Raw genomic sequence first — 26,265 nt, 5'->3', positions numbered from 1 at the left:
TAAAGGACAGGCTCTGACACAAAATAGTTTCTCAATAAAAGTCTGCTTTATGAATGAATAGTAGTAGCTACACTGCCTTCTGCCTAGAAATGTTTTAAGTACAAATGAGATAATGGGAGTGATACAGTATATATCTCTGCTGTAAATACTATAAAAATGTAGGGCAGGATTATCAGTTGAGAGCAAATATCTGAATATATATTTGCCTAAATAAAGTAGGAACTGATTTACTCAGATGATATTAATTTGAAATTTGTAATCAATAAATATAGATGAGAAAGCTATATCTGCATAAACTATGGCGAAATGTTGAAGTAAATAAACTTGATACAGACCTCCTTAAAGTACTTTGGAAAACAAACTATCTTTTAAAATATAAATTCCTCAATTGCTTGTAGGTATGTCTCATTACTGTTGACAGATATTCTTACCTCTTCATTAAATGTGCATTTGCAAGGACCTCCATTTAAAAGCAATGTTCATAGTCCTTGGAAAATTTGAAGATATTTCCATGCTTTCAAAAATTGCATAACCCCATAATCAACAGTGCATCTTCTCCCTCCCACTAATCTCACTTGGTATATCACAGGACTCTTGAGATACTCAATTCCTACCACTATTAGAAAAGTTAGGATTTTGGCCATAATTTTATCCTCTCAAGCCAAAATGGTAAATTTAATAACAATGGTAGGAATCAGTGGTGAGAAGGGAACAAAGAATCCAATCGAAAAATAATTAAAAACTAAAATTAATAGAACATAGTCAGTCAATGGATGACGAGAGATTTGTTTGAGGGAAGTGAGCATGGCTCCAAGGATTTTGGCTTGAGCAACATAATGGATGGTGGAATCTCATTCTAAATCACAGGACAATAGGAAGAGAAAGTAGGTAGGATGAGAAGGTCTCTGGACCCAGTGGATTCATCTTTGAGCTTTGACCTTGGGGTCCCATTGAGTAGATAGGGGAGAGTGTCCAGTAGTAATGCTAGAGACCAGTCAGGCTTAGAGATGTTGGTTTTGAAGATAAAGATTGAGAGCCATCGTTGTTTGAGCTGTAGTTTATTTTTTTTTTCATATTCTCTGAACACATTTATTTTATTTTTTTAAACATCTTTATTAGAGTATAATTGCTTTACAATGTTGTGTTAGTTTCTGCTGTATAACAAAGTAAATCAAAATATGTATACATATATCCAAATATCTCCTCCCTCTTGCACCTCCCTCCCACCCTCCCTCTCCCACAACTCTAGGTGGTCACAAACCATGGAGCTGATCTCCCTGTGCTATGCAGCTGCTTCCCACTAGCTATTTATTTTACATTTGGTACTGTATATATGTCAATGCTACTCTTTCACTTCATCCCAGCTTACCATTCCCCCTCCCCGTGTCCTCAAGTCCTTTCTCTACCTCTGTGTCTTTATTCCTGTCCTGCCCCTAGGTCCTTCAGAACCTTTTTTTTTTTTTTTTTTTTTAGATTCCATATATATGTGTTAGCATATGGTATTTGTTGTTCTCTTTCTGACTTACTTCACTCTGTATGACAGATGCTAGGTCCATCCACATCACTACCAATAACTCACTTTTGTTTCTTTTTATGGCCAAATAATATTCCATTGTATATATGTGCCACATCTTCTTTATCCATTCATCTGTTGACAGACACTTTGGTTGGTTCCGTGTCCTGGCTATTGTTCGTAGAGCTGCAATGAACATTGTGGTACATGACTCTTTTTGAATTATGGTTTTCTCAGGGTATATGCCCAGTAGTGGGATTGCTGGGTTGTATGGTAGCTCTATTTTTAGTTTTTTAAGGAACCTTCATGCTGTTCTCCATAGTGGCTGTATCGATTTACATTCCTACCAACAGTGCAAGAGGGTTCCTTTTTCTCCAGACATTCCCCAGCATTTATTGTTTGTAGATTTTTTTGATGATGACCATTCTGACTGGTGTGAGGTGATACCACATTGTAGTTTTGATTTGCATTTCTCTAATGATTAGTGATGTTGAGCATCCTTTCATGTATTTGTTGGCAATCTGCATATCTGCTTTGAAGAAATGTCTATTTAGGTCTTCTGCCCACTTTTGGATTAGGTTGTTTGTTTTTTTGATATTGAGCTCCATGAGCTGCTTGTATATTTTGGAGGTTAATCCTTTGTCAGTTGCTTCATTTGCAAATATTTTCTCCCATTCTGAGGGCTGTCTTTTCATCTTCTTTATGGTTTCCTTTGCTGTGCTAAAGCTTTTAAGTTTCATTAGGACACATTTGTTTATTTTCGTTTTTATTTCCATTTCTCTAGGAGGTGGGTCAAAAAGGATCTTGCTGTGATTTATGTCATACAGTGCTCTGCCTGTGTTTTCCTCAAAGAGTTTTATAGTGTCTGGCCTTACATTTAGGTCTTTAATCCATTTTGAGGTTTTTTTTTTGTGTATGGTCTTAGGGAGTGTTCTCATTTCATTCTTTTACAGGTAGCTGTCCAGTTTTCCCAGCACCACTTATTGAAGAGGCTGTCTTTTCTCCATTGTGTATTCTTGCCTCCTTTATCCAAAATAAGGTGATGATAGGTGCATGGGTTTATCTCTGGGCTTTCTATCCTGTTCCATTGATCTATATTTCTGTTTTTGTGCCAGTAGCATACTGTCCTGATTACTATAGCTTTGTAGTATAGTCTGAAGTCTGGGGGCCTGATTCATCCAGCTCCGTTTTTCTTTCTCAAGATTGCTTTGGCTATTTGGGGTCTTTTGTGTTTCCATACAAATTGTGAAATTTTTTGTTCTAGTTCTCTGAAAAATGCCATGGGTAGATTGATAGGGATTGCATTGAACATGTAGATTGCTTTGGGTAGTATAATCATTTTCACAGTGTTGTTTCTTCCAAACCAAGAGCATGGTATATCGCTCCATCAGTTTCTATCATCATTAATTTCTTACATCAGTGTCTTATAGTTTTCTGCATACAGGTCTTTTGTCTCCTTAAGAAGGTTTATTCGTAGGTATTTTATTGTTTTTGTTGCATTGGTAAATGGGAGTGTTTCCTTAATTTCTCTTTCAGATTTTTCATCATTAGTGTATAGGAATGCAAGAGATTTCTGTGCATTAATTTGGTATCCTGCTACTTTGCCAAATTCATTGATGAGCTCTAGTAGTTTTCTGGTGGCATCTTTAGGATTCTCTATGTATAGTATCATGTCATCTACAAACAGTGACAGCTTTACTTCTTCTTTTCTGATTTGGATTCCTTTTATTTCCTTTTCTTCTCTGATTGCTGTGGCTAAAACTTCGAAAACTATGTTCAATAATAGCAATGGGAGTGGACAACCTTGTCTTGTTCCTTATCTTAGAGGAAATGTTTTCAGTTTTTCACCATAGAGAACAATGTTGGCTGTGGATTTGTCTTTTGCCTTTATTATGTTGAGATAAGTTCCCTCTATGCCTACTTTCTGGAGGCTTCTTATCGTAAATGGGTGTTGAATTTTGTTGAAAGCTTTTTCTGCATCTATTGAGATAATCATATGGTTTTTCTCCTTCAATTTGTTAATATGGTGTATCACATTGATTTATTTGCATATATTGAAGAATCCTTGCATTCCTGGAATAAACCCCACTTGATCATGGTGTATGATTCTTTTAACGTGCTATTGGATTCTGTTTGCTAGTATTTTGTTGAGGATTTTTGCATCTATGTTCATCAGTGATATTGGCCTGTAGTTTTCTTTCTTTGTGACATCTTTGCCTGGTTTTGATATCAGGGTAATAGTGGCCTCGTAGAACGAGTTTGGGAGTGTTCCTCCCTCTGCTATAGTTTGGAAGAGTTTGAGAAGGATAGATGTTAGCTCTTCTCTAAATGTTTGATAGAATTCGCCCGTTGAGCCATCTGGTGCTGGGCTTTTGTTTGTTGGAAGATTTTTAATCACAGTTTCAATTTCAGTGCTTGTGATTAGTCTGTTTATATTTTCTATTTCTTCCTGGTTCAGTCTCAGAAGGTTGTGCTTTTCTAAGAATTTGTCCATTTCTTCCAGGTTGTCCATTTTATTGGCATATAGTTGCTTGTAGTAGTCTCTCATGATACTTTGTATTTCTGCAGTGTCAGTTGTTACTTCTACTTTTTCATTTCTAATTCTATTGATTTGAGTCTTCTCCCTTTTTTCCTTGATGAGTCTGGCTAATGGTTTATCAATTTTATTTATCTTCTCAAAGAACTAGCTTTTAGTTTTATTGATCTTTGCTATTGTTTCCTTCATTTCTTTTTCATTTATTTGTGATCTGATCTTTATGATTTCTTTCCTTCTGCTAACTTTGTGTTTTTTTGTTCTTTCTCTCATTGCTTTAGGTGTAAGTTAGGTTGTTTATTTGAGACGTTTCTTATTTCTTGAGGTAGGATTGTATTGCTCTAAACCTCCCTCTTAGAACTGATTTTATTGTATCCTATAGGTTTTGGATCATCATGTTTTCATTGTCATTTGTTTCTAGGTATTTTTTGATTTCCTCTTTGATTTCTTCAGTGATCTCTTGGTTTTTTACTAGCATATTGTTTAGCCTCCATGTGTTTGTATTTTTTACAGTTTTTTTCCTGTAATTCATATCTAGTCTCATAGTGTTGTGGTTGGAAAAGTTACTTGATACCATTTTAATTTTCTTAAATTTACCAAGACTTGATTTGTGACCCAAGATATCATCTATCCTGGAGAATGTTCCATCAGCACTTGAGAAGAAAGAGTATTTTGTTGTTTTTGGACGGAATGCCCTGTAAATATCAGTTAAGTCTATCTCGCCTAATGTGTCTTTTAAAGATTGTGTTTCCTTATTTATTTTCATTTTGGATGATCTGTCCGTTGGTGAAAGTGAGGTGTTAAAGTCCCCTACTATGATTGTGTTACTGTCGATTTCCCCTTTTATGGCTGTTAGCATTTATCTTATGTATTGATGTGCTCCTATATTGCGTGCATAAATATTTACAATTGTTATATCTTCTTCTTGGATTGATCCTTTGATCATTATGTAGTGTCCTTCTTTGTCTCCTGTAATAGTCTTTATTTTAAAGTCTATTTTGTCTTATATGAATATTGCTACTCCAGCTATCTTTTGATTTCCATTGGCATGGAATATCTTTTTCCATCCCCTCACTTTCAGTCTGTATGTGTCCCAAGGTCTGAAGTGGGTCTCTTGTAGACCACATATATAGGGGTCTTGTTTTTGTATCTATTCAGCCAGTCTGTGTCTTTTGGTTGGAGCATTTAATGCATTTACATTTAAGGTAATTATCGGTATGTATGTTCCTATTACCTTTTTATTAATTGTTTTGGGCTTGTTATTGTAGGTCTCCTCCTTGTCTTGTGTTTCCTGCCTAGTGAAGTTCCTTTAGCATTTGTTGTAATGCTGGTTTGGTGGTTCTGAATTCTCTAAGCTTTTGCTTGTCTGTAAAGATTTTAATTTCTCCATCGAATTTGAATGAGATCCTTGCTGGGTAGAGTACTCTTGGTTGTAGGTTTTGCCCTACATCACTTTAAATATGTCCTGCCACTCCCTTCTGGCTTGGAAAGTTTCTGCTGAAAGATCAGTTGTTAACCTTATGGGGATTCCCTTGTATGTTATTTGTTGTTTTTCCCTTGCTGCTTTTAATATGTTTTCTTTGTATTTAATTTTTAATAATTTGATTAATATGTGTCTTGGCATGTATCTCCTTGGATTTATCCTATTTGGGACTCTATGTGCTTCCTGGACTTGCTTGACTGTTTCCTTTCCCATATTAGGGAAGTTTTCAACTATAATCTCTTCAAACATTTCTCAGTCCCCTTCTTTTTCTCTTCTTCTTCTGGAACCCCTATAATTCGAATGTTGGTGCGTTTAATGTTGTCCCAGATGTCTCTGAGGCTGTCCTCAATTCTTTTCATTCTTTTATCTTTATTCTGCTCTGCAGGAGTTATTTCCACTATTTTATCTTCCAGGTTACTTATCTGTTCTTCTGCCTCAGTTATTCTGCTATTGATTCCTTCTAGAGTATTTTTTATTTCATTTATAGTGTTGTTCATCATTGTTTGTTTGCTCTTAAGTTCTTCTAGGTCCTTGTTAAACGTTTCTTGTATTTTCTCCATTCTATTTCTGAAATTTTGGATCATCTTTACTATCATCACTCTGAATTCTTTTTCAGGTAGACTGCCTATTTCCTCTTCATTTGTTTGTCTGGTGCGTTTTTACCTTGCTTCTTCATCTGCTGCATATTCCTCTGGTTTCTCATTTTATTTAACTTACTGTGTTTGGGATCTCTTTTTCGCAGGCTGCAGGTTTGTAGTTCCCATTATTTTTGGTGTCTGCCCCCAGTGGGTGAGGTTGGTTCTGTGGCTTGTTAGGCTTCCTGGTGGAGGGGACTGGTGCCTGTGTTCTGGTGGCTGGGGCTGTATCTTTTCCTTCTGGTGGGCAAGGCCACGTCTGGTGGTGTGTTTTAGGGTGTATGTGAACTTAGTATGACTTTAGAAAGCCTCCCTGCTAATGGATGAGGTTGTGTTCCTGACTTGCTAGTAGTTTGGCATTGGGCATCCAGCTCTGGAGCTTGCTGGCCATGGGGTGGAGCTGGGTCTTAGTGTTGAAATGAAGATCTCTGGGAGAGCTCTTGCCAGTCAGTATTATGTGGGTCCAGGAGGTTTCTGGTGGTCCAGTATCCTCGGAGGCTCAGACCCGACATCTGGCCAGAACACCAAGACTCTGCTAGCACACAGCTCAGAAGAAAAGAAAGAGAGGAAGAAAAAAAAAAAACCAGACAGAACCCTAGAACAAATGGTAAAAGCAGTGTCTGTTATGGGTCAGCTTGTTTTCTCTCATGTCATCAGAGTTTTTAATGTATTAGCAGAGTTCCAAATACAGAATCTTGAAATGTATTATTATTTATATAATTAGAGTAATAGAGTAGCCCTTTATTAATTTCCTTAAAGGCCAGCTCCAGATTTGGGAATGCATGTTTTATTTTTCTTAAGTATACCTAAGCAGTTGACAAAGAGATTTCCAGAAATGAGCTACGTGATCTTTAACACCAGTCTGTGGAACAGATTTGATAATAAAGAAATATCTCATTACTTTTGAGATTTGTGTATTGTACATGTGCCGCTTGGTAACTGAAAACTCTAAAAAGATCAGTATTAACTGGGTTTTGTAGATCTGTCATTCCTGCCGTGCCAAAAATCTGTGGAGTAGTTGTAATTGCCATTGTTTGGTTTATTACAATAAAGAGAACTGATAGGGCTTATGCTATTTGCCTTGTGAGCTGCACTTCATATCAGTCTGTTGCATTAAAATTGCATGCACATATCTTTGCTTATCAGTTTTATTTATCTGTCAGAAATAGAAAAAGGCAGTATGCTTTCAGTATATGGAACCTTATAACAAGCAGGTCAGAAATTATAATCATTATTTTAATAGTCTCGTGCAAATGTATGACTACATGTCTATTTCTATTAATCACCTAAAATATGTTCCTATAGGAAAATACTGTTATTTCCTTTATCATGCTTTGTCAAAGCTTTAAGTATGATTTAAATTGGATTACCTAAGGTACAAATGCAAATCTGCAGAATATAGGATTTTTTTCTCTTCTTTGTCAAATACACATCATTTTTTCTTAGGGCTGCTTCTACAGTTGGACTGTTTGACTATGTTTATAGGTAAGAAACACAAGGAGATTATCTGAAATGCTTTAATTTTCTCCCACAGTAAAAAATCTTCCTAATATTTCTACTCTTAGGCTGCAGGCTTCTCACCTATGAAATTCTCAAGCTCACTAGCAGTCACATCAGATGTACTATGAAATTTTCAGATACCTGTGGTGAGTTAATCCATGCATACACAGATACTTCCTTCAGAAATCCGGTAACCTCTAACAAATGTCACACATCGCCAGCACCACACCCTCACGCCCAGTTCCCACCCCAGTGTACTGGGAATTGATTTTTGCTTCAAGAATGTGGAATGTTCCACACCTCTCATATTTGTCCTACATGTTGCATTGATGAGGGTTGTTTATTGCAGTGATTCTATTAATTTCCTGTTTGAATGGTGCATCTAATGGATTTTTCTTGTGTATGCAGAAAAATTCTGTGTTCTTTTAAACTACCATCCAGTTTTTATAAGGATATTTTTCTTCCAAAAAGTATAAGTGAGGTATTGTTTAAGGATCTGTCTCATATAGTCAAATCTTCAGCAGTTGCATTGAAAACATGTCCAATAATGGACAAATCATTATTCATAGATAAAGAACTTTGCTGTCCATGAGTTGTTGGTCCTGCCAAGTATTACCTTTGTATTTCAAGGGACTTCTGTGTTTTCAGTACTGACTGGTCTTTGTTTCCTGGCAAAACAATTTATAGTTCATTTTCAGATAACTAAACATATGGTATTTGTATTTTAATTAAAAAGACTGTTGTTATGTCTGATTCTTATAAGCAGAAATTCATTATAAGGACATTTCTCATTTCCTTGAAATGTTCCCTTCCTTTTTTGCAGGGTTCCTAAATTGCAAAAGCCAGTTAAATTATGTCTTTGGGGAGTTAATTTTTGGCACCATATGTCTCTAAAAATGAGTTAATTTTATCTAAAGCGTGTTTGCAATGATATTTATGTTCTGTAATGCACAGAGAGCAATTTAAGGAATCTTCTTAAAGAAAAAACACACTAGTCTACTATTGTTCCAACACAGTAACATACAATGTATGTATAAGCTTACAAAAAAATTCTGTTTATTTAGATTAATATGTTGTTAATATCTGTTTTGCCTTTTAAAACTTTCACTTAGCAAAGTGTCTTCATGATATCAACGTGGCTGACATGAAAATGTTATTGCCATTATTCTTATTAGGGATCCAATCTCATGATTTGATAATTTTAGAAAATTTAAATCACACACACAAAAAGTCAGTTGTCTGAGGACTAATTTGACTTTCTCCAAAGCGCCATTAATCAGTTTATGTATCCTTATACTTTTTCAAATGGATGTACCACCAATCCTCCTCTAATTCTAGCAAATTCAAATTCTCATGAAAATAGTTTATGTACGTCTTCTAATTTAGTAGGAAATAAGTTATAAGTTTACTCTTCAACAACTGTATTAAATATGTGAGCAGTGTGGAGAAAAACACCAAAATTTTTAGCAATTTATGAAGTGTCTAGAAGTAGTAATACTTTCCTTATTGATGTAAACTCAAATATTTTGGGTAGTTCTTTTATTATGGGTAAGATCACGTCTAGGAGATACATAACAAAAATCTTGTATTACAAAAAAAACACAAAACTCTTGTATGTTAGCAGATGGTCAAGTGTAATAGGATACTTTTTTAAAAACCCAGATTATAATAAATTATCTAAAAGTAATTCCAAGTCATAATATATAGAGGATACCTTTCTTACAGAGATGTCAGCTTAGCCTATGGGCTTTTTTTTAATGAAACAATTAAATATACAGTAAGTTACAGAGTTATGTGTAAGCTATAAGTGTTAATGACAAATGACATAAAGGCTAATGACAAATTTTTGTGTACCTTTACCAGTTTTGTAAATCTTGACATTTGACATATTTGCTTTGGATGATTAAACCAGTATAGATAGATGCACTCAAAACCCTCTATCTGCCTGTTCCTAATATTCTTTTCCTCCTTCTTTCTCCGAGTTAGCCGCTAGCCTTTTTTTTAGTGTTTATCATTTCATCTGTGTTTTTAATACTATGCTTATATAGTAATTAATTTAAAATAACTATTAGTTTTCTTTTTATTTATATAAGTATTGTACTATATATATCACTTACAATTTTAGTATATTTATTTTAAATGCTAGGATTTAGGGTAGGAACATGCCACAATATATTTTTTCATTACCCAAGTGTAGACAGATTGTTTCCAAATTTTCATTACTGCAACTAATGCTATAAATGAATGTTAATTTGTTTCCTTGAGAACATATTATGACTGTTTCAAAAGGAATATCTCTCAGACTTCAGCATGTGTTACATCACTTGTAGAGCTTGTTAAAACATCAATTGCTGGGCACCAGAAGTTTCTAATTCAGTGGGTCTGAATGGCTGTTTTCCTAACAAGCTCTGGGGTGATACTGATCCTTCTGGTCTTGAGAACCGCTGTTCTAGAATTTGTAGATTTAAGTACAATTTCTGGATCAAAGGAAAAATATGTCTGCAACTTCAATATGTAATGGCAAATTGCTCTTTAAAGTCTTTGTATCAAATTATAAACAAATTTGAACAGTATATGTATGTTCAGGTTTTTTTCACATCTTTACCAACAATTGGTGTAGACTGCTGGGTTTTTTTTAATAATTGTCAATCTGATGAGTGTGAAGTATATATATTTGTACTCCATTAGAGGTTGAACATGTTTTCAAGTGTTTATAGACCAAATAACTCTCCTTTTCGGTGTATTGCCTATTTGTATCATTTGCCCATTTTTCTGGTGCGTTTGTATTGTTTCTTTTATTGATTTCTAGGGGCCCTTTCTATGTTAAAGAAATTAATCCTTGTCAGCTGTGTTATTAATATTTTCTCTAAGCCTGTGGCTTATTTTGTTAGCCTAAGTTTTTTAAAAAATTTGAATGTAATTAAATTTGTCAATTCTTTCCATTAGAATTTATTATTTTAATATTTAGTTTAAAAAATCCTTCCCCTTCTGAAAGTCATAAAGTTAGTCTGTCGTAGTTTCATACAAAAATCTTAGAGTTTAGCTTTCCTTATTTTAATCTACCTTGTTTTTATTAGTTTATATCATGAGTTAAGGATCTAATTTTGTGTTGGGTCCTTGTATAGGGTAAACAAATTATGCCATCCTTTCTCCACTGATTTAAATGCTATCTTTGTCATATTTCAAATTTCTGTATTTTATATGAGTGTCTGTGCGGTTCAGCTCTCTTTTCTGATCAACCATTGTTTATCCCTTCCAATGCTGATACTGCTTTTGGTTCCTACAGCTTTGTGACAAGTTTTATATATGGCATGGCAAATTCCTTGAGCTTATTCTCCTATTTCACAATTGTCTTAGGTGTTCCCAGTCCTTTGTTCTTCCATATGAATTTTAGATCAAGTTTCATGAGCCCCAATGAGATTGTAGACTACTTTGTGAAAAGTTGACATGCATGACCATGATTCTCTCTTCCAGTATGTGGACATGTTACATCTCTCCATTTATTCAGTCCTTATTTTATATTTTTCAAAAATGTTTTTTAATTTTCTCTATAAAACCTACGTATTCTTTAACAGATTAAAACCTAGGTATCTTACATTTTACATTGTGATTATGAATGGGATTTTTAAATTACAATTCAAATTTGGTTATAACTAATTTTTTTTAATGTTACTGATTTTTTTCAATGCTACTCTTGCAGGAAAAATGTTCCTAAACTCTCATTACCTCCTATCATTGGTTTGTAGAGTTTCTTAAATTTTCTCTGTAGATATTCTTCCTCTTACACCTATCCTTTTTTCTTTCATTTTCTTATTGCTTTGGCCAGTAAAATTTTAAACAGAGGTATTGATTCCTGATATCCTTACTTATTTTTCCTTGACATTCATGGGAATGTTTCCAAAGTATCTCTACTTCATAAACTGTCTGTTGGAAGTTTTTGGTTTATACCCTTTATCAGGTTAAAGAAATTTTCTCTGTTCCTTGCTAGTTTGCCACGATAAGTTTTTCATTGTTGATTGTTTTTGTTCAGTGTTGATTCATATCAACATCTTTTGGGAATGATTTTTTTTCTTTACTATATTGATGTAGTACATGAAAATATTTGTGGATAATGAAACATTTTTAAATTTCTGGAATTATTAAATTATAGTTCCTCTGTACTGTCTTCAATTAAAATAATGAGCTCCTGGATGATACAAACCATTCCACCAATCAATAAGTATTTATTGGCACTTCCTTGGTGGCTCAGTGGTTAAGAATCTGCCTGCTAATGCAGGGGACACGGATTCGAGCCCTAATCGGGAAGATCCCACATGCCACGGAGCAATTAAGCCCATGCGCCACAACTACTGAGCCTGTGCTCTAGAGCCCGCGAGCCACAACTACTGAGCTCACGAACCACAACTACTGAAGCCCACATGCCTAGAGCCCATGCTTCACAAGAGAAGCCACTGTGATGAGAAGCCTGCGCACCTCAATGAAGAGCAGCCCCCACTCGCTGCAACTAGAGAAAACCCACGCACAGCAACAAAGACCCAACTCAGCCAAAAATAAACTAATTAATTTTTTTAAAAGTACTTTATAAAAAAATAAGTATTTATTAACCTCTTATTACTAATAAATTAGTTTCAGTCTTAAACCAAGCAACAAATTAGGAGAGTACTTTTACTTTGCACTCAGAAAATACGGATGGTAAGTTATTTCCTTGCTAGGCAAAGAGAAAGAAGAGAAGGAGAGTTAAGAACCTATTGTTAGACCAATCACAAGCACTGAAATTGAAACTGTGATTAAAAATCTTCCAACAAACAAAAGCCCAAGACCAGATGGCTCAACAGGTGAATTCTATCAAACATTTAGAGAAGAGCTAACACCTATGCTTCTCAAACTCTTCCAAAATATAGCAGAGGGAGGAACACTCCCAAACTCATTCTACGAGGCCACCATCACCCTGATACCAAAACCAGACAGATGTCACAAAGAAAGAAAACTACAGACCAATATCACTGATAAACATAGATACAAGAACCTATTGTTAACTATTTTTGCATAACAAATTGTGCCAAAACGGAGCAGCTTAAACCGATAAACATTCACTTTCTCAAGAAGCCACAGCTATGTGTGTGTGTGTGTGTGTGTGTGTGTGTGTGTGTGTGTGTGTGTTTCTTGGAAGTAGCACACTATCTTCTGCCATATTCGGTTCAGTATAAGAGAGTCACTAAGGCCAGCCCATACTCAAAGGGAAGAGAATTCTGCTTAATTTCTTAAAGGGAAGAACTATCAAATAATTTGAGGGCATATTTTTAAAATCACACTTATGTATACTTTGTTTTCTCTGATATTAAATAACAAATACTTCAACACTACTTCACTCTTTTCACAGTGTGTCCCAACTGTCCCCTTTGGGTTAGGCATAGCAAGGCTTTACTTTATTCTCTTGTCGTCCATAATGAAAACAAGACCATTTTATGCTCCAGCCTAGCCCTGGAAAACACCTGAGAAGGTGGTGCTTTGAAATTTCTAATTCTATGCTAGGAACATGAGAATGGTATAAGATTATATTTTGCTGCTGACTTGATTATGGCTAGTCCTAATTATTTTGAAACGTGTAACTGGAATATCAAATAGTGTTATTTTATTCTTAGCATATTGTGTTTTTATACACATGTAAACCCACTTAATTAGAGGTTTTGTGTGTTGTAATATATGCATTATAACATTTAATATTAAAGCCAGGTTTCTGTGATACGTAGGAGTTAGCAGATGTCATGAATTTATGTCGGCAAAGTAACTTGGATTAAAGACAGAATCCATATAATATAGTGTATTAAAACAAGAAAATGGAGGCTCTCATTCTTGTGACAATATTCATTTATTCTGTTTTACTGTCAAAGCGTATCAAGCTTTAAAATGTTAATAAATTTCAAGAGCCTAATCAAATTTAATCAGAAGGTATTTTTACCAAATGTAGAAACGTATACTGTACATTGTATGCAGTGCTCACAAGTGTACATTATATATAATGCTCACACTGACACAAGATCGCCAGCTGTATCTCAATACACCATGTCAAAATGGACATTGACTAGTTTTCCTCTTCATGAATAAGTACGTAGCAATCGTTATCTCAAAAGAAGTATCAATGAATTCCATCTTTGGGCTTCCTTCAGCAAAGAGCTCACAAAGCAAGTATTAGAACCAAGCTTACCAAGTGTGCTACAAATTCAAACCAGTCAGAAACCATTGTCAGAAAACTCTTCCTCCCTTTTTGCCATTTTAAATGGCTCAGAGTATATACCAGCTGTTTCCTGATTCCACTTTCCTGAAGTGAGGAAGATCCTCATTTCCTCTTTTTGTTTACAAAATGGAGGGCAGTGAAGTTGGGGATCTTTTTCCAAAATGACTCCTCCTGCTCTAACATTGCTCCTCCTTTGATTTCTATGAGAATATTCCATTCTCTTCCAAAATTCTTGAAATACTTGCCTGGGGCTAAGCCCAGCCCAGTTCGTCTCAATTCCAATGGCTCTCCATTCCATTCTTACTTCTGAATACAGGGCAAGGAATGCCCTTGCTAACCTCCCAACCAGTGTGTTTATGTCCCTCTCTGTCCTTTTTTTTTTTTTTTAACATCTTTATTGGGGTATAATTGCTTTACAATCGTGTGTTAGTTTCTGCTTTATAACAAAGTGAATCAGTTATACATATGTTCCCATATCTCTTCCCTCTTGCATCTCCCTCCCTCCCACCCTCCCTATCCCACCCCTCCAGGCGGTCACAAAGCACCGAGCTGATCTCCCTGTGCTATGCGGCTGCTTCCCACTAGCTATCTACCTTACTTTTGGTAGTGTATATATGTCCATGCCTCTCTCTCGCTCTGTGATACAGAGTGAAGTAAGTCAGAAAGAGAAAGACAAATACCGTATGCTAACACATATATATGGAATTTAAGGAAAAAAAAATGTCATGAAGAACCTAGGGGTAAGACAGGAATAAAGACACAGACCTACTAGAGAACGGACTTGAGGATATGGGGAGGGGGAAGGGTGAGCTGTCTCTGTACTTTTTTGTTTCTCTACCACTTGCTTCCTCATCCCACCTCACCTTCCCTAAAATCTGAGTGAGAGGGCAGGAATGTAATCGTTCCAGGAAATGATTATGCTTCAGGAATGTAATCATTGGGATGTTTCATTCCAGAAACACTGGGTTAATTGAAGTCGAAGAGATCAAAAACCACTTCAGTTACTTTGGTTCCAACCTAAATTCAGCATCCAGTTGAAGGATTTTTCCACTCATAACTTAACTCTCTCTCTCTAATTTTCCCTTTCTATATTTTTATGAGTCTTGCATTTACTTGGTTTATTTTTCTCTTCTTCCTTTAATTAGTAAGTTCCTGAACGTCTTATTCACTTTTGACACTAACATTTTACCAGTTCACTTTATTGAGTTAATATCAATAAGTATTTATTGAGTGATCACTGTCTCCTGACATCTTATAATTGGGCTTTTATCATGACCACTTTCCTAAGAGAGTTGTCTTCATGACCAACTCTTAAATTAACTGTACTCCTGGGTTCTTAAATATTTTCCCATATATATTGTTGATCATCTTATTGTCTTTAATGTGCATCTGTATACGTGTACATGTGACTTTTATTGGATTCTGATTCTTCTCTTTAAGAATGCCTTCAGTTATTCTCTTTCCTGGTTTCTCTTTTTCTAGAGGCTTATTAGCTATAGATTTTTTTTTAAGTTTTTTGAGATGTTACTCTTTCTTAGTTGATACATTAGGAACTTTTCTACTTAAGTAGCTTCAGTTAACACTTAAAGATGAACTAAGGCCTTTGTGGCTACCTCAAGCTAGAACACAGAAAAGTGAATAAACTTGACTTACTGTATACAGCAGTTTCTCCTCATTTAAGATGTGGGTGTGGGAAATATTATCATCCAATTCACTTTGGTTGATGAGCTCCCACTTGTAAAACCTTCCACACATTGAAGAATGTCCACTTGTAAAAAAAATTATCTTCACTTTTAGGAATTCTACTAGAACTCATCTTCCTCTCATTTGCCTTTTGTCATATTTGTGTATATCATAATAAAAATATAATGCTTCGAGTAAAGTGTTCTATTGTCTTAATGAATATGTCAAGATACAGCACACCCTCCCCCTATTGGCTGTCAGAGCTGGCAGAAAATTTTTTAATATTATATTAAAATATTTTATTTAAATAAATATTAAAATATTACAGAAAAAAAATATTGACAGATTTTCCTCTTCAAAAAGTGATTTACTGTTTAATTCATTAGCCTAAATTATCTGAAATGCCCATAAACTAATTTCAGGTAATGTATTTCGGCATTTAGTAAGCTGAAATATCTACAGTTTCAAGGTTATTTTTTCATCCTAAGTTAACAAATTAACCAAGAATAGAGGCTTTATTTCTCTGTGTGTTTACATAGATACCTATGTGTTGCTCATTTCAATGCATAATGAAGATAATGATGGTAAACAATTCACATGCAACACCAGGTAGCTATTTTAAAAATGGTTACTTTTAAGTAAACTGTGTATTGAAATATGCATACAGAAGAGTCCACAAGTCACATGTGCACTGTTTGATGAAGTTTTGCAAAGGATCCCTTAAATGTAACCAGTACCCAAAACAATAAGTAGAACATAAAATAGCCTCTCTAATGTGACATGTTTTTATTCTGTTACGAAGAAATATTCGATCTGAAATTTTTTGGTGTTTATCTTTTCATTCTGCAAAATACAGCTAAAAACAAATCAACATAAACAATTATCCACATTACCAAAAAATAAAAGTGGTTTCAGTTACAGAATATATTATGGGAAAAAGATTTTAATACAGTTTTTTCCATTAATTTTTATGAAGCTTATTTCTTTGAAAATAACCTAATTATAACAATTCCGTATGGTACAGCTATGCTAACTGTTGAAGTACAAATGTATATTGCCTTGGTAACACTTCTACTGTGTTTTTTGTTTGTTTGTTTGGTTTTAGATTAAAGTTCCAAAAGATAGAGAAATTTCTCACAGGAGAAATCTTTCTTTCTGTGTTTAGATTTCATATTTAAAGTGTCACTTCTAAACGTCGTGTCCACTGTACTTTAGTGCAGTGAGATATTCCTATGTCACATAGTCAGAGGGAGGTGGATTAATAGGGAGTTCGAGCTGGAAAGTTCTTCCCTGTTATTGTTGTCCCTCAGCAGTTGGTGGCTAAGTTAATTCTCTTTAGTTTTGTCATGCTCTAAAGCACACATTGCCAAACGCTGGTAAGGGTTTATGAAGAAAAAAAGAAGCGATGGTGTCCATCAAAGTCTCAAAGTTGCATTTTTAAACTTTGGCTTGACCTGATGTGCCATTCAAAAAAGCTTCGAAAGATTATTTTTTAAAGAAAGGTTCAATATGTCCCGAGGCTATCGGTTTTGAGTTAAACTGGGTGAAGTAGAAATATTTTACTCATCAGCTTTGCAGTCACAGAGTTTGCCTCAGCTAGAACAAAACTGCTGAGGCATTTAGAGAAAATTAACCCCCCATCCTGGCGGCCAGATGTGACTGGTTTCTGATGAATGCACATGAGTGGGCTGAAAAATCAAGAGACTGTGAAATTCCTGTCAGGCCCGTACAGTGCAGAATGGGCTATTGACTGCTTTCTATATTTCCCTCCATCATTCTTCTTGAACACTGCCATTAATTTCCTCTCCTACTCTGACTTGTGTTTTTTCCCCCTCCCTCTTCCCTTTAGTTCTGTCAGCTGCAAAGAAGGATACACAAGTTGTGGCAGAAGCACTTCGAGCTGGTGGTCCTCTACAGCCGTATGAGGCTGGCCAAGTTCCAGACAGACTCTCAAGAGAGTATTCAAAACATATTAGCTGTGCAGGTAGGTGATTGCAGGGAAGTGGGAAAGATCATTCTGATCTAGATTGAAAAGCAAATGATGGGTAGTGTGATGAAGCATTAAAACCATATCCCATCAGAGTTTTATAAATTTTTAACCTCTTTAATAAACTGGAATTGCATGAAGGATGAATTCAGTAAGTTAGCATATACACCATGCATACATACTTTGGGGGAAAAGGGAGACTGAACTTCTTGCTCACAAACCTCAGAACGGGTTTTTATAAATACATTTGATATAAGTATATATTTTCCAGTCTTCAGGCTTTGTAGATGTCATCCAGCTGTTTAAAAGATACTGTCAGCAGTTGCCTTGTGTTGCTTTTGTGTGAAATCTACTTCAGTGAAAATGACACTGATGTTTACTTTATTTAACTGTTTTCTTTCCCCTTCTGTTTTTGCAAGAGGCTCCTCCTCCCAAGCAGATTTGGAGATGACTTTATTTAAAAAATGAGCAATTAGGGATAAGAATATAACAGTGTTCCAGATGCATGTGAAATTTTACTATTTGTGTCTGTAAAAACTTTTAATGGATCAGTTGTCCTTATTTTAAGACTCTATTTTAGAAACCCATATTAACTATTTGAACACTATTATTTGAAAACTACTTACATTTTTTAAATGAATATTTTGCTATTTGAAACGTTACATATGTATAAAATATAACCTCCCAAAGGAAAACATCCATCACCTGTTCTATCAAAAAAAAAGAACTACCTCTTCTGTAAAAAACAAAAATAATATCACCATAAAAAAACATAATTTTTATTAACTTGCGGTATTAGCAATGCATGCTGAAACTAAGCAAACCAAATTCTTTTCTAAATATTTTAATTACATGTGCACGTCATGATACTTTTACCACAATTAAAAAAAGGATGTTGCAAAGCACTTCCAAAGCTATTTCAAATTTCATTTTTACATGTGGCTGTTTTTGCTATTTTCTTCTGAGGGTATATATATATAGATATGTAGATATATATCCCATATATAAAGTATATGTGCACTTTAACAAGTATATGTACAAATACTTTATATATATGCTTTATATACATACTTTAATAAAGTATATTATATAAAGTATATTTATTTAAGGATTCTGTTGATAATGGATTATAAAAAAATTTTTAATAATAGGAGAACTTTTAAGTTTTGAAAAGGTAGTGCTTAAAATATGTAGGTTTAATAGAAATTCGTATGTGAACTTGAGTATAAACTATAACTGCAGTATTTTAGAAGTCAGGAGCATATTTTTTTCCTTAGAAATGTTCGTTAACATTTAGTACATTAAAAATTAGAGTGGCTGTAACCCATGGTTTTCTTTTAAATATTCAAAGGTAAACCTCATGTTCTAATTACTATCTTGGAAAAATCCTATATTTCTTGCCCAACTGTAAACATTCTTAAAAATCTTTCAAATGATAAATTCTCTTTGTGAATTAGGGTATATTTTGAAATATTGAAAATGTCAATAGAAACTATTTGAATATGGGTAAAATGAATTCTCAATCCATAATCTTCAATAGTCCTTATTCTAATTTTTCATTAGAAATTAGAAATTCTTTACCAAACTTGATTTTAAATTACTTATTTTTATGGCTTTCACGTACCAGCTGAAGTGAAAGGATAGAAATGATTGTACAGTATCGAAAATTCAACTCCTCAACACCTAGAGATACAGCAGCAAGGCTGGATCATATTTGGGGAACTTGAGGAGCATAACTTAGTGGATTCTTTTCTTATCTACTGGAGAGACCTTCCATTTAGAAGATTTCAATTTTGGCTTTTAATCAAATTTTGAAAATATAATTTTCAGGATCTTGCCATAAAACTATAGAAACATGTGAAATCCTCTGGGTTAAGTCAAGTCCAAACCCCTCAACATGGTACACAATGCCCAACTCCTGCTAACCTTGCCAGCTTCATCCATCTCCATACAAGTTCCTTCAGTCAATTGCAGTCACTCCAAAATTCCTACTAATCATGACACCTTCTATTCAACTCCTTCTTCCACTCCTGTGCTTATATTCTTCCCTCTTTCTGCAATACTATTGCTTACCTTCCTGTTAAAGAACACCTGACTCAAATCAAACATCTCCTCTGCAAAATCCTTCCCAAGTGCTTCACCCACCTTCCTCTACCCGATGAATTAATTTAGATCTTCCTTGACCTCCTACTGTACTCTGTGCATACCACCATACCACAGTGGTATTTTCAGCAGCTAACACTTCCTACTTGTTGGTAAGGTCCCCTTCCTGGAGGATTCTAAACTCCCTTGGGACTTTATACCATCAGTGAAATTAGCTCAATTCTTGTTCTATTTTTAAGGGTGTATGGTAGCAAGGCCACTAAGGGAATCTCAAAGTATTCCATGCCCGTATTGTTTTCACTTATTATATCCAGTCTTTAAAAAGAAAAACATTGCATTGTAAATCAACTCTACTCAAATAAAAATTAATTAAAAAAGAAAAGAAAAAGAAAAACATGGTAGAGTGATTTAATATGTTACCAGAGTGAGTCTGCAGGCGTCAATCTCTACAGTTTGACTCAACATGACTAAAAATTGCTTAACAAACCAGATGCCGTTGCTCTCTATGTTTATGATTCAGTAGCATGTCCACTTTGGGCAATCTAATGTTTTATATTTTGAAGGTAGTATTATAATGATGCCATGAGATATTAGTGAACTATTTGATGAGAAAATCATCTGATGAACCTTCTGAAAAATAAATGGTATATAACTGATATTGAGCAAAAAGCAATTCAAAATAAATGTTGAGCAGAAAAAGGAGACTGTATCATCCTTGGGCTTGGAGGAATTCCTTGCCAGACCATCAAAAAGCATAATTGGCAGCTCTGCAGATGGCAGAAAACCAGGTGGGCCAGATAAGCTTTTGAATTACATGATCAAGCAGGAAGCAATAAAATGAACTATATTCTGGAATGAGGAATCAGTATATTTAACTTTGCAGCAATTTATGTCAATATCTGTGTAGGGATTTTAGTTCACAGCAATTTTAATATAAGCCAAAGTGAACTACTACAAACTTAGAACCAGTGCCACGTTCCAGCTCTAGCAAGCACATAAGACTTCTTGACTCTGACCATGTACAGTATATTTGACAGTCCTAACCTCACATCTGAGCCCCTATAAAGTAAGTACTGTTATTTCATTTTAACATCATTATTTTTCTCTTTGTATTTTTAATGTATTTAATGCTGTGAGATTTAATACCTCTTTGGCATCTTATTTAGAAAAAAGACTCATTGTTAACTCATCATTTAAGTGAAAAAATGTGATACAGCTACAGCATGTTAATGTGATCTTATCCTGCATAAGCACAAGTGTTTTCTCTGGTTAAAGATGATACTCCCATTGCACTTTTTTCAAAAGTTGAGTACATCTGCAGTATTTTATACAGATTTGGAAAGCATAGTTTAAGGGCCATATTGATTTACTTGAGAGCAGCAATTTAAGAGAGATGAGGAATATGTAAAATTTAGAATGCTTAATTATAGAAGGAAAAGACTTTGTCCCAGACATCTAAATGACCACCAAATGAAGGTCAACACATGAATATCTTGATGAGCTCTAGAGGGCAACATCTAGACCAATGATGGAAGAGTTTGGAAGGTGGGTTTGGGCTCAATAGGAATACATTTTCTAACAGGTGATGCTGTCCAGATGTGCACTGCTGATACTCAAGCAGACGTTACTGCAGTGGTTGAGGGAAAGCAAATGGTCTAAGAGTCAGCCAGAGAGCACCTCCTCAGGCAGGGGTCCTCCTAGAATGCTCTCCTGACCTCCTTACACAACATCTATGTGTGTCTGTACCTCTTCACCCACTAGAATGTGAGCCTTCTCAGTTGGAAAACATGTCTTATTTGTTCATCTTTATCTCGCTGGCACCAACTATAGTTCTCAAAACATAATAAGTGCTCAAAAATAATTGGTGAGTGAATTTATTATTAAGTGAATTGGTTTATTAAGATTGAATGTGATAACCTCAAAGGCTCTCTACAGCTCTTGGTGCCTACAGTTTTGTAGTTAATAAACAAACAAAAAGCTTTGCCAGGAATTTTGATGGCACAGAGGTAAGGTATTTAATCATTTCTCACACACACACACACACACACACACACACACACACAGTACCTATAGGGGCAGCCCAAATTTCCTATTTCTGGAAGAAAACTGTACAAATGAAAAGAAACCAGAAAAAACACAGGATAAAAATCTAAAATCACTTAATAATGTGATATAAAAGAAAATCTCTGAAGCTATGTGATCTCTTTAAAGACAAAAGAGATGATAGAAATTTGGATTTTTAAAATAAATACATTTAGAGATATTATGATTGAGGAATAGCATTACATTGCTAAGCCTTACTGATTAACTCTAGATAGTAGTAGAAAGTATTTAAAAATAGTTGTCAGGGGCTTCCTTGGTGGCGCAGTGATTGAGAGTCCACCTGCCGATGCAGGGGACACGGGTTCGTGCCCCGGTCCGGGAAGATCCCACATGCCGCGGAGTGGCTGGGCCCGTGAGCCATGGCCGCTGAGCCTGCGCGTCTGGAGCCTGTGCTCCGCAACGGGAGAGGCCACAACAGTGAGAGGCCCGCGTACTGCAAAAAAAAAAAAAAATAGTTGTCAGTAGTAAGAATATCTACTAGAAGTTCTAGAAATAAGATTTGTCACTCCCAAACTACTAGAGAAAAGAAAGTACCATAAAAAGTTGAAAAATTCAAAATGCAGGGAAGAGGACAGAAAGAGTATAAAAATGTACAAAATAAGTCCAAACATATTAGTAATCATAATAACTAAATGGTTTCATTACACAGTTTAAAGTAACAGTTTTACAGATTGGTCATAAAAGCAAAATCTATCTCATTTGGAAGATATGTACTTCAGACAAATAGAAACAGAATGAAGAGCTTAGATAAAAAGAATAAGAAGTTCTATTCAAAAAGAGAGACTTGAAAGCAAAAAGAATTAATACACTCAAATATGGATATTTCACATTGATAAAATATATAACCAATTAAGGCATATCAATCATGAACTTAATGCACATGACAACATAACTGCAGAATATATAAAGTAAGAACTGATTGAAAACCAGAGAAAAATTTTAAAATTTACAATCACAACAGGCAATATTAGCACATCTCCTTGAACTTTTTAAAAATAAAAGAAAATAAAGGGTATCACATAACAAAACCTGGAAGTTTTGATTCAACCACAGAGAAATTCAACTTTAGAAAATATATTAATGTAATTTAATATAATGACAAGTTAAAGGAGAAATATTATATATGATTACTCAATAGATGCTGAAAAACATTAGTTATCAAGGTAACATATACTTACTCTAATAAAAGTCACGAAAGAATTTAGAACAAAACTCCCTTGATAAAATGTACTAAGTGATAAATTACTGGAAGCATTTTTTTTAAATCAGGACAAAAGTAAGTATTCCTGGCTATAGTCATTATTGTGCATCACTGCTCTGAAGCCTTAGTAGTAAGTCAAGAAAAATAAATAAGAGGTATAGCTACTGTGTGGGAAAAGGGCAAAACTATCATTATGGTCTGATAATATGGTGTTTCTCTTAGAAAATCTAGGAGAATCAACCGGAAAAGCATTACAGTCAAAAAGGCAGTTCTTTTAAATGGCAGCCTGAATTATAGAGTTCCTAAGAATAAACCTAACAAAAAGTTAGCTTAGTCCTTTTGCAGAAAAGCTTCTAAGCAATACTAAAACGATATAAGCAAAGACCTAAATAAAAGTAAATATTATTTTCATGGATGAGGAGATTATACACATTGGGAACATGCCAATTTTTTTTAAATTTCACATTTGAAAAATCCACAAATTCAATACAATCATACTCAAAATCCAGACAAGATTTTTCAATGAAGCTTGAGAAAGTGATTCTAGATGTCTTTGGAAGATAAAAATCCACAGGAATAGCTCTGACATTTTTTAAAAAGAAATATTGGTGCTGGAGTGAGGAATTTATGCCGTTGCAGAGCAAAACACATCAGGAAGCTATATTAATTAAATTAGAACAGCATAACACTGATTCAGGAACAGATCAAAACATCTCTAAAATGCAACAGAGCAGTTGGTAAACTTTTTCTTTAAAGGATCAAATAGTAAATATTTTAAGCTTTGCGGGACATTCAATCTCTGTTGCAATTACTCAACTCTGCCTTGTAGTAGGAAAGCAGCCTTAGAGAATAGTATATGAATAGATGGAACTGTGTCCCAGTAAGATTTCATTTACAGAACAGGCAGCAGGCCGGAGGCTATGTCCTGAAATAGAGCATCCAGGAATGCCCCACAATTATTTGGAATTTAGAATACAATGAAAGTAGGATGTCAAATTGTATATCATGAAGGTGGACTATTCACTTCCCAGCTATCTGAGGGATAAAAGTAAATACTCAAGGGATAAAGTAAAATAGATTATTGTATATGTTTATATAAACTGTAGAATAAGCATTAAAAATCTATAATATCTTTTTTTAAAATACAGACTACTGAATAGTATTGAGGTAAGAAAGACCTTCTTAAATGAGGGAATAAAATCATTAAGGAAAATATTGTTAAATTTGACTACCAAAAAATAAAAATATTTTCATGAGAAAAGATACAATAATAACAAAACAGACAAAATTTCTTACCCTCATGAACTTACATTTCAATGGGGAAAACAAGACAGTAAACAAGTTAAAGCTGTAGTGATGCTATGTACTAAGGAGAAAAATAAAATATGGAAGGGGCATATGAAATGACAAGGGAGGTATGAAATGCATTTTAGCAGTGCATTTTTCCTTATTGTGGAAATAAATAGCTCAAAATAGTTTAAAGGGTAAACATTTTTACTTGTTTAATCTATCTCCTTGTTGAACTGAAAATATCAACTTAATGGCTTGAATACCAGAGTTTGAGTTTTAGGGTGGGTGAGTTGGTGAGTTGTTTGACTGCTTGTTTGGTGGTATCATCTGGGATGTGGAACAGGTATAAACAGCATATACCCAAGGGTCGCTGTGAGAATCGGATGATGATGTATGCAGTATGCTCGGTACACAGTCAACAGTTTACAACATTAACTCACTTTCTTCTTTTTTCTCCCCTTGATACTGTTGTAAGGTGATCCCCAAACGGCAACAACTTCTTGCCAAAATTTGCCTAAATCAATTAATCACAGAAGCATTTATACCTTCTAGTCTTGCCACCTTCAGAACTTGCAACTCCATGTCTGACATCATTTCACACTCTTGGGAATTTGAGAAACTACATATAGGTACACAACACACCTTGTCATATAATGTAACAAAAAAAAATGCTTGGTTAACTTCAAATCTTTTAATGATTCTTGCCGCAATTATTAAAGTATGCATAAATACATAAAATAAAAAAAAGAATTAAATGTTCTAAGTTAAAACACCCAGATAAATGAGCTACATTTTACCCAGTATCTTCTGTTAAATGTAAAGTCAGCATTCCACCCTCATCCAAGGCTGACTATAGCTAAGAAATAAATGCCTGTTGCCAAGGTCAATTCAGAACCAGAAAATTGTGGGTGAAAGAGAACTTATAAGTTCATTTCTTCTATACTTCTATCTTTGGGATGGATTGTTTCATTATCTTTCTATGTCGAAAGTATACCATGGTTTTTTGGGGTTTTTTTCAATTTTCATTGAAATATAGTTGATTTACAATGTTGTGTTAGTTTCAGGTATACAGCAAGGTGATTCAGTTATACACACACACACACACATATATATATATATATATATATATATATATTCTTTTTTAGATTCTTTTCCATTATAGATTATTACAACATATTGAGTATAGTTGCCTGTACTATACAGTACATCCTGTTGGCTATCTAGTTTATATATAGTAGCATGTATATTTTAATCCCAAACTCGTAATTTATCCCACCCTGTCCTCTTTGGTAACCATAATTTCTATGTCTGTGAATCTATTTCTGTTTTGTAAATAAATTCATTTGTGTCATTTTTTTAGATTCCACATATGAGGTGTATCATATGACATTTGTCTTTCTCTGTCTGACTCACTTCACTCAGTATGATAATCTCCAGGTCCATCCATGTTGGTACAAATGGCATTATTTTATTCTTTTTAATGTCTGAATGATATTCCACATGTATATGTACCACATCTTCTTTATCCATTCATCTGTTGATGGACATTTAGGTTGCTTCCATGTCTTGGCTAATGTGAACAGTGCTGGTATGAACATTGGGGTGCATTATCTTTTTGAATTACAGTTTTCTCTGGATATATGCCCAGAAGTGGGATCACTGGATCATATGGCAACTCTATTCTTTAGTTTTTTAAGGAACCTCCATACTATTCTCCATAGTGGCTGAACCAATTTACATTCCCATCAACAGTGTAGAAGATTTCCTTCCCCTCCACACCCTCTCCAGCATTTATTATTTGTAGACTTTTTGATGATGGCCATTCTGGCCAGTGTAGGTATACCTCATTACAGTTTTGATTTGCATTTCTCTAATAATTAGCAATGTTGAACATCTTTTCATATGCCTGTTGGCCATCTGTGTGTCTTCTTTGGAGAAAAGTCTATTTAGATCTTCTGCCCATTTTTTGATTAGGTTGTCTGTTTTTCTGTTACTGAGT

The 26,265-nt window shown here is 34.6% G+C and overlaps 1 protein-coding gene across 1 annotated transcript in view; it reads left to right on the top strand.

The window, feature by feature from the left end:
* CCDC178 (coiled-coil domain containing 178) overlaps nt 1-26,265 on the top strand; it is a 362,657-nt gene that overhangs the window by 309,374 nt on the left and 27,018 nt on the right. Inside the window, exon 19 of the mRNA XM_019930330.2 lies at nt 17,432-17,566. Within this exon, the coding sequence (XP_019785889.1) occupies nt 17,432-17,566 (135 nt within the window). The remainder of the gene's footprint in view (nt 1-17,431; nt 17,567-26,265) is intronic.

Source organism: Tursiops truncatus, chromosome 13 (assembly GCF_011762595.2).
Source record: "Tursiops truncatus isolate mTurTru1 chromosome 13, mTurTru1.mat.Y, whole genome shotgun sequence".
Taxonomy (NCBI): Eukaryota; Metazoa; Chordata; class Mammalia; order Artiodactyla; family Delphinidae; genus Tursiops; species Tursiops truncatus.
The sequence above is the reverse complement of the archived record's forward strand: the minus strand, read 5'-3'. Positions and strand labels throughout refer to the sequence as shown.